Source organism: Zeus faber (assembly GCF_960531495.2).
Source record: "Zeus faber genome assembly, chromosome: 2".
NCBI lineage: Eukaryota > Metazoa > Chordata > Actinopteri > Zeiformes > Zeidae > Zeus > Zeus faber.
The window spans coordinates 45,238,704-45,248,022 of NC_137189.1; the positions used below are offsets into that span (position 1 = coordinate 45,238,704).

At 48.8% G+C, this 9,319-nt stretch overlaps 1 protein-coding gene across 2 annotated transcripts; it reads right to left on the reverse strand.

Annotated features, from left to right (window-relative positions):
• Nucleotides 1-1,302: 1,302 nt before the first annotated feature.
• Nucleotides 1,303-8,054, reverse strand: LOC307248277 (integral membrane protein 2B-like). Of its 2 annotated transcripts, none has more exons than XM_080024621.1 (6): nt 7,844-8,054; nt 2,841-3,011; nt 2,522-2,749; nt 2,227-2,337; nt 1,733-1,883; nt 1,303-1,528 (listed from the first exon to the last, which is right to left on the reverse strand). In XM_080024621.1, the coding sequence occupies exons 1-6, from the start codon at nt 7,994-7,996 to the stop codon at nt 1,440-1,442; spliced, it is 903 nt and encodes a 300-aa protein (XP_079880747.1). In that variant the 5' UTR covers nt 7,997-8,054; the 3' UTR covers nt 1,303-1,439. The 2 variants fall into 2 exon arrangements, with proteins under 2 accessions (XP_079880747.1, XP_079880748.1); XM_080024622.1 differs by having other exon boundaries at nt 2,877-3,011; nt 7,844-8,051.
• Between the last annotated feature and the right edge of the window lie 1,265 nt (nt 8,055-9,319).

Consider the following 9,319-nt stretch of genomic DNA (forward strand, 5'->3'; position numbering starts at 1 on the left):
TGCAGATCAATAAACGCCACTTCCACATCTGGGGGGGGGGGGGGGGCAGCAGTCATGTTAATGGTGAATATAGTGTGTGTGTGTGTGTGTGTGTATGTGTGGGTGGGTGTGTGTGTGTGTGATACAAGTGGATCAAGCAGAACATCAAAGTTCGGTTTTATTTTATGGTGTCGTCCCAGTGGAGCTCACATCAAGCGTGGGCGACAGATAAAACAGCTCGAGTAAATTTCTTTTCAAAAGAGATTCCTAGTCTGCTTGTTTTGTTTTTTTTTTCCTTTTTCTTTATTTTTTTCCTCCCCGCGACAGAAAACCTCGACAAGGTTCGAGGAGAAAGGAAAAACAAAGGATGCGGTTCTTTGCCTGCAGGATTCACGAGTCCCCTGGAGTCACAGAGACGTCCCCGTGCGGGCGTCGCAAGTTAAACGGTCAAAAAATGCCATTGTGTTGCACAGTTAAAGTTGAACTGCAGAAGTTATCATAACTTTGTAAGAACAAAGACAATAAAACTATTGAGATTTAACGGGTGTATTAATTTATTTTAATAATCAAGCTATTTACAAGTTATTGCCCCTTTATGGGGGGTGGGGGGGGTGGGTGGTGATGGAACTTAAAGTCTGTCTCGTAGTGCACCGTTTATAATAGGTATATACGTTTTTACAAAAAAGATCATCCTATGCTAAGAATGCATATACACATCAGCAAGTTCTACCCTTAAACAGAGCGTCCTTACTGAGGTTTTCAGTGTTAACACATCAAGGTGTTGACATCTATACCCCAGAGGAGTAGATACATAGAAAATATACCAGAATAGAAAAAGAACAACTTTTCTTAAATTGAAAGACTGATGAAGTGAACCCACATATATTTGATTTATCGGATTCACCAGCATCTGGAAATTGTAATCGGGGTTCTGGAGCACAAAGTCGGTCAGAGGCTTCCACGACAGTCACACATTGAAACTGGTGATCTTTTGCGAAAAATCCGTCTGGGATCATTCTGGACTTTTGAAATGCAATATAAGCGGGAATCTTGTCACGTGCAAGCATTATACACCCCATAATGCTACAACCCTTTACAAAATGGATATCCAAGCGCTTCCCGAAGCGTCAGGCTCCGTTTCCCCAAGTCTTCCGACAAACGACATAAAAGATAAATTATATCAAATAGTACAAAACGTGAGGAGACACCTCGGTGCACAGGCAAGGAGGACATTCCTTTTGTGCAAAGCTTGAATTTCTCGTTTCCTTTACACAAATAATTTCCCGCCAGTGAATCACCGTCGGGGTTGGATCGTATTGCTCAGGAGTTTTTTTTTTTTTTAAACGTCACCCGTCTGTCAGAAGTACTTTGGGAGTAAGGACGACCTAGAGGGAAATTGGAGATCAGCAAACAGACGGGGGTGGGGGGACGGGGGACGGGCGCCGTGGAACCCCTCTGCTTTAAGGCTCGCAGATCAGCGTCTCCACCACGAAGGCGCTCTCGAAGTGACGGATCTTGCGGCAGTTGGGAGCCTCGCGCTTCTGGACGCCTGGAAGAGAGGGAGGGAGAGCGGCGCGGTCAGGCAAACGAAGGCGGGCACCGTGCCAAACGGCGCCGGTACAGTTATTTCTCTTCTCCGCGGCGACCAACCAGCCCCCTCCTCCCCGTGCGGCGTTGACAAAGCCGCGGTATACACAGCGGACATTTTGGTCATCGCCCCCGGCTACCGGTGCGGCCGAGGGTTTGTACAGACCTGGCGCCGCGGCTCTCCGCTCCAGCTTGTAGGTGTCGAGGCCCCGGCACAGGCTGCTGATGTGGGAGCCCAGCTCCTTCAGGTGGTCCAGCTTCTCCGTCACCACCATCTGCTCGTGGACCAGGTAGGACTGGGGGAGGTAGGTCCCGGCCTGCGGGCGGGGGGGAGAACCGGTTCACCGAGTCACATCAACCGAAAAACACCAACGGGCGGCCGTCTGGATGTTTGCCATCGTTATAAACCGTGAAGTCATTGGTAAAAGTGGAAGGGGACGAGCGACCGCACCGGCCCCACCGCGTCCTGCCCAACTCGTATCTTTCTTCCTCCGACTCCCCCGCTCTACCGCCATCTCTTTTTTTTTTTTTTGGGCAACCAGGAGCCGCTGAGCCAGGCAGCTCCCTCCGTTGTTCTTCATTATAAGTGATAAACCGCCCATCTGCAGCTCAGAACAAATGATTTTAAATAAAAGGGGTTGGAGGCTCTTTTCAGGTCACCTTGATGTTAATAAGCAGCTCTCGGAAGTCCCTGGGCGGCATGACGACAGAGGTGTTGAGCGGGATGACGTAGCATTTGTCGAGCGTCAGGTCGAGGTAGGCGGTCAGCCCCTGGTGGAGCAGAGACACGGCGTGGTTAGCGACAGCGAAACGATCAAAACAAAAAAAAACAAAAAAAACACGACATCCTTCACAAATGGGGGCCGTGGGGGGGGTGGAATCGCATCCTCAAGAAACACTGCAGTGCAACAAGGATCTCCGCCCTTGGGGGCGGAGTCTCCCCCACCGCCGCCACCTTGTTGAAGTCGTGCACGATGTTCGCCCGGTCTCCGCCGGAGAACTCGGGCAGGGGCACGTCGATGAGCTCCACGCCCTCGCGCTCCAGCAGACGGACGCTCTCCCTGATGTGGCGGAGCGGCGTCGCCGCGCTCTGCTCCTCCGCCCGCGCCTCCTCCACCATGTAGTCCTCCACCATGTAGTCCTCCTCCAGGTAGTCCACGCCGCAGAAGTACACCTCACTCTCCTGCGGGGGAAGAATGACACTGGCTACGTGCATGAGACAACATGGCCGCAGGGCAGCAGTGCAACGTGCTCGAGGGCGGAGGAAAGCTTACGGAGGTGTACTCTGTCATCAGCGCTTCCCATCTCACCTGCAGGATGTAGGATCGGTACAGGTAGGCTCCGCCCACCACCACGCCCCACAGCATGAGGCTCAGGCCCAAATACATGCACCAGCACCACAGCCTGGACTGCCAGCGGTACACCCGCGGACCGCCCTCCACGTCCTGCACACACACACACACACACACACACACACACACACACACACACACACACACACACACACACACACACACACACACACACACACACACACACACACACACACACACAATCTTGACACTTTTCAACTGATTAAGATTCTTGGCACCAAACCTTGAAACGCCGCGTCTCATTTCTGAAAGTTACAAAAAGAGAAGTTCTACGCACATCTAATCCTCGCGTGTCAAAGCCGCGCATGCGCAAAAAAAATTCAGGGCAAAAGGTCCATGGAACGTGGCGCAAGGCGCTGGACGGTGGCGCCGGGACGTCCAGTCACCGGCAGTCACTCGTCGGCCGAGCACGACCTTTCACCTCCGACAGAACCTGTGTTTTGTTTTGTTTTTTTTCTGTGTTCAAATGCAGTTCATGCACGACGCAGTTAAGCAGCTACCAAACCATGAATTATGATACATTATATGTATTATAATATAATGTACGTACATTGTAGGTATTATACGTAATGTCAATATTTATTGAAGTAAAAACCTCTTCTCTCTCATATTTGTCTGTTTTCTTGTCGTGTTAATCTTCCCCCGCGAACCTGTCATGACATGTTCCATCTGCTCCTGGCTAACTGCACCCAGCCTCCTCCGGTTGCCTTCCGCTCGGGCAGGGGGTGGCGACGTTAGCATGTTGCGCTAGGGGTAAAATGTGCTTTACGACCGTCTGCGATTTGGCCAACGGACGCACTTTGCAGTATGTGGGTATGTAAGTTACTACGCACGCGTCGCTCCTAGAATGGGAGCAGAGACGCGTCATCAAGGCAAGCGCGAGTGTTGTGGCTGCGGCGGATCAGGGTGCGGTCGCCCGTTGTACCGTACGCGTCGGCTCCTCGACCGGAGAGCTTAGCAAGTAACAATACGTGCGGCCACATTAACAATGTGGTGTCGCTGTCATTAGCGCCCAGCCGCTGACCCGACCATAAAGCTGTGACCGTTCCGATCCACAGGACCCTGAGCGCTACTGGAACACGAGTATTAGTGACACTGGAACCGTAACAACTGCTCCGTCACAGTTCCAGTACGAATATGAATACTGTCAACAACCCTCGGTCTCTCCTGTTGTGGTTGTATGAACCTGCATTGTACCGCTCAGGCGTTAACGCTGAGACTCGCTCGGCGGATGCCGCTTTTCACACCGGGACCTGACGGGAGTTACACACAAGTTACACTCTGAGTCAGACGTTAGGTGTCATTGATTGAATAAACAATTTGTCGTCATGTTTGCACTGTCTGTGGCTGTTGCCATGACGACACATTTGAGATGGAGTTGGGGTAACCTCTGGCTGTTTCCTGCGAACGGGCAGGTGACATGTGACAACCACTTGTGAAAAAGTTCAACAATGAGCGGTTGCAGCCTTCCGTAGTTATACTAATACTGTAATATTGCGGTGTACTTGTCTTGCGTCATACTGATTGGGTTCCACAACAATAATACAACTGTGTTCCAGCTGTCCAGGCCACTGTTCCCTAATCAGCTCCTCCGGCTCCGAGACGTGGCCTGGACGGGGAGGCTCTTCGGCGGTGACTTCACGGGGGCTGGATGACGACCTACGACCCCCGCAGACTCAGTCACAGCTCTGGCAGAGCTCAACAGGCCGCCAGGGCCACTCGTCGCCAGGGCCACTCCGCTTCCCTCTCTCCAGAATCTCCCCGTCTGGCCCCTCCCACCCCACTGAGGGGCTGGTTCACCCGCTTGGAGGGGGGTGGGGGGGGGGATTTCCAAGATCTCTCTCCCTCTCTCAGACGGCTGGTGGCTTTCAGACACGCCGTTGGCTTTCGAACGTGTTCAGCCTTGGTCAATGCTACACACCGATCAGCATCCACGGTTCCGAAGCACCCAACACCTTCACTGCTGACTCCACACCTCACAGTTTGCTTACGTCGAGTTATCTTTGGTAAATTCTTTGTCATGCTCCTGGAAGAGGCACGGCATAAACGACATCCATCTACATCCATATTTATTTCCTCCTTTATTTATTTCATAAACATATTTAATATTGACTCAAATGGCGTTCCATGGTGCAAAATGATGTTCGTCCCTGACTATACTACTACCTCAGTGTTTCTGGCCAAATTGCGGCTACTACCTCATGGTATATATTTGTTTTTTCCCCCCATTAAAGACTTGATCAATGAAATTCATAACTGAACCTTTGACACCTTGCTTGAATATGATGAGGCCTTTTAGATCCCTTGAGTCTAAGGCTTTAAGAGACACGGCTGTGGTTCTTTGTTCAATTGAAATGTCGTCGTACTTGCACTTAAACTGCTGAATCAAAACATAAAATGGGTGTTGTCTTTGTTTTCTTTGTTGTTTTTATTATTGATCGGATCCAAAACATGTTTGTGCAGGCCTGGTAAACTGCACAAAACATGTTTGTGCAGGCGTGGTAAAATCACAGTTAACGAGGCAAATTTACAATATTTTAGAGTATTATTTAAAGGGTAATTCTACAGTAAATTAGTAACAACTGAGTTGCATTATTATTACAGTAAAACAGGCAATTACTGTCATTTATGGTCATCCAGTGAGGCGAGATACTGTAGTATTATTACTGTATATTCTATATCCATGGGCGTGGCAGCTGGGAAGTTACAGTATACAGTTGTACTTTTATTGTACTGTGAAAAGAGCACATCTGACCCGACCCTTGCACAGTGGTACCTCGACTTACGACCGCATCTACTTACGACTAATCCAAGATACGAGTAGCGATAGTCGCGAAAACGTGTGTCGACTTGCGGCCGACTGCTCCAAGATACGAGCGTGGAAATTTGCAGTTGGCGCGTCGGTGGCCAGTCAGCAGTTAGTCAGCAGCCAGTCAGCAGCCAGTCAGCGGGCTAACTACATCGTGTGTGCACGTAGTTCGTGGCTTATCGATATTTTTTTTCATATTTTACATTACATTAAGCATATTTACTGTTTGTGATGTGTATTTTGTTTATTTTCACCCTTCATGATTTATATGGGAAAAATTGCTTTGACATACGACTGTTTTAACATACGACCGTTCTTATAGAACCAATTACAATTTTTTCCTCCTCATCCATTTTTTGGGGCCGCTTTTGTACAATCTCACAACCAAGGATGAACAGCGGAGGAGCAAAATAAAAGGATCAAATCGTGTAATCATCTGGGGCTGACCCCCCCCCGACGCCCCGGTAACAGGTGTATCCGAGTGCGCACTGCACCGCCGCCGCTTCCTTCCTCCAATACCTGAACCGAACCAAAGAAAGAAAGAAAGAGCGAGAGGGAGAGAGAGAGAAAGCCCGTTTCAGAGCGACCTGGAAACGGGGTTTACAGCGAGTATTAAGTATTTCTCCAGTCCCCAGTCACGTCATTAAATGAGCAAAATAAAAGGACAGAAATAGGACAGTCCGATGGCCCGAGCCTGCTCTGCAGTGAACTCTGTCCCTGTAGAACACGCCACAGACTCTCCTCATCCCACAGATTACTGCTTAATCCCTTCCCACGCTTCACGTGCCTGGCCCCACTCAAAACACGACCCCCCCCCCCCTTCCCAGCTCAAGTCTCAAAGGCCGGCGCCCAACAAATCTTATAACAGTTGAATGTTTGTAGGAGAAAGAAGCCGCGGGCTGTGGATTAGGAGCGGGCGATCGGGGGGGGGGGAGTGATTTATTGGCGCTTTCGTAAGATATTTATTTACACGTAAGAAATTTGAGTGACTCTTATAACCGAGCAGGTGGGGCCGTTGATTGGAACAGCTGGAATGCAGCCTTATTGACAACAATTAACAGTTTTGCAATACTATAATAACCAAAATCTCTGACAATATCTGTGCTATACGGCGGCTCTACCTTATCCTCTTCCAGATCACAGCAGGGGGACGACATTTTTCAGCAAAGTAACTCTTTCCACACGGACACTGCCTTGGCAAATCTCCAATCATATACTTATTGGTGGTCAGCGGGGGCCCGCTATTTGTGGCCACGCAAATTCTGTAAAAACACTGAGACATGGCTTCTCTCACCAGGGTCAAGAGCTTTACCCATGAGTCGCATAGTGCTGAACCGAACACGATCACGTACAATTCCAGAAGACTAGACCAGCACGGACTCACGTGTCAGCTTCTACCGTAGCTGGAATAAACGACAACTGCCTGATATCGCTCCAATATGTCAAAATAGGGTTTATTGCATCCGGTAGACACTTCCTTGATTATCTGTGCGTGTGAGTGTGAGAGAGAGATAAAGAGATAAAGAGATAAAGAGAGAGAGAGATCTGATTGTTTTTTCACTGCATCTGACATTCTGAGCCCTTCAGTGCTTTACGGCACTTTGCAGCAAGGAGATGATGTTGAAATTGGCACATTACACACACATATATATATATATATATATATATACATACATATATATATACATACATACATATTCGTATATAGGCATAATTTGGCTATATTACATTATTCGCTAATATTGTTCTTATTATTATTTTCTGTTTTGCGCAACTCCATCTCACTGCAACGTACGTGCGTGACGTACACGAGAGGGGAAAAGTACTTGAATCGCCGCCTCAACCCAGCGGGGCCCGTACACCTCAACCCCGACGCGCCGAAGGACCCGAATTCAGGGCCTCGGTCCGAAACCCCAAGAGCCCGCTTTGCAAATAAAATAAAATAAAATAAAATACAGATAAAAACACACACACACACACACACACACACACACACACAGGCGGCCTCCGACAATGAGCTTTAACCCAACACGTTCCCCTTTCACGGCCTCTGGGGGCGAGCTCCGCACACAACGCAGCGACGCGACGCGCTCACCGTCGCCGCGGGGATCAGGCTTCCATCGCCGCACACTTCCTTGGGCTCCTTTTGGGCCAGGGACGCGCCAAACGTCACCTTCACCATGGCGCTTCGGCGTCGGCGGGCGTGCGTGCGTGGGACTCCTTCGGCCGCGCTCCCTCGCGTCGTCATCCGCGGCAGTGACGCACACCAACGCGAGCGCCGCGGACCACGTGGTCGGACCGCGCCGGAGCCGGGGAGGCGAGACTCGCAAACGATCCGTCCGCCGTGAAACCACGACCTTAAACGACTCGGCGAACCGCTCGCTTGTTGGGTTCGGTAAACCGTAAAAAAAAAAAAAAAAACAAGAAACAAACAAACAACAAGCAGCGGAGCAACGTCCCCGGCGCTTCTCGCCCTTCCGAAGTCTCGACAGATGCGCGCCGGAGGTTGGTTCGTCCGACAGTCTGACCCTCGGCGTCAGAACGAACGGGACGGGGGTCGGGGAAAAGTCGACTCTCTTTCCCGGGCGACTCGCCGGGGGCGCGTCAACGGTGCGTTTAGTTCCCCGCGCGTCCGGCCGATGACGCACGACGCGGTGAACGAATTTATAGTGCGTCAAGATTCAAGATCGAAGATTGAAGGGGTTTGTTCGTCACATACATACACAGACGTTCATGCATACATGCAGAGAAATGTCTTTGCAACGCAGCCGGAGGTTATGCACAACAGTTACTAAACCCAACATAATGGCTGACCTGATTCCTACCTCGCAACTAACTGAAACTAACTGATTCCTAAAACGTAATGCAGTGAATAGAATAATATAAATACAATAAAAAAACAAGACTCAACAAGTTCATACAAAGTGGAGGTGCTTCATAGAAGTAAAGGGAGTAGAGTTATGTATATGGGATAGGCTATTTGTATAGACAGATATGTGCAGTAAAGTGCGTGTGAATGAAGTGTGTATGTAGATATACAGTACAGTATACAACAGTACCACACAGCAATACAGCGCAGTATGCAGTAACCCAGAACAGTGATACTATATATATATATATATATATATATATATATATATATATATATATATATATATATATATACATTTATAAATCCATTCACCGTGTATATCATATAAAATATATATATATATATATATAGATACATGTATTCGAGTGACATTCTATAAAAAGCTCAAGCTGTAAAATAATCTATCGATCGTGCTACAACGACCACCGTCGCATCCTTCTAATAGTAAGTAAAGGCAAGGGCAGCGAAATGCACTTTATTGTTGTTGTTATTGTCGTTTACTATTCAAATTTACGTTCCACACGCTCACGTTGTTCGTGACGAATTAAGTGATAGCGCTAACATTAGCAACACCAAAACCCTATCAATAAATCCAGCCGTCAGGTGCCAACTGAAACTATTTCATTATACTGAAGTTTCAGACGAGGTGTAATGTAAAATATTATAACATAAGTTGCAGTGGCTGCGAACATGGGAAAC

Excerpts from the sequence above, each read along its gene's own strand:
- LOC307248277 (XM_080024621.1), bottom strand. The coding sequence starts at position 7,996 with ATGACGACGCGAGGGAGCGCGGCCGAAGGAGTCCCACGCACGCACGCC. Across the intron at positions 3,012-7,843 it reads GCCTGATCCCCGCGGCGACG|GACGTGGAGGGCGGTCCGCG; the intron begins GTGAGCGCGTCG and ends GTGTGTGTGCAG. Across the intron at positions 1,884-2,226 it reads AGCTGCTTATTAACATCAAG|GCCGGGACCTACCTCCCCCA; the intron begins GTGACCTGAAAA and ends CCCCGCCCGCAG.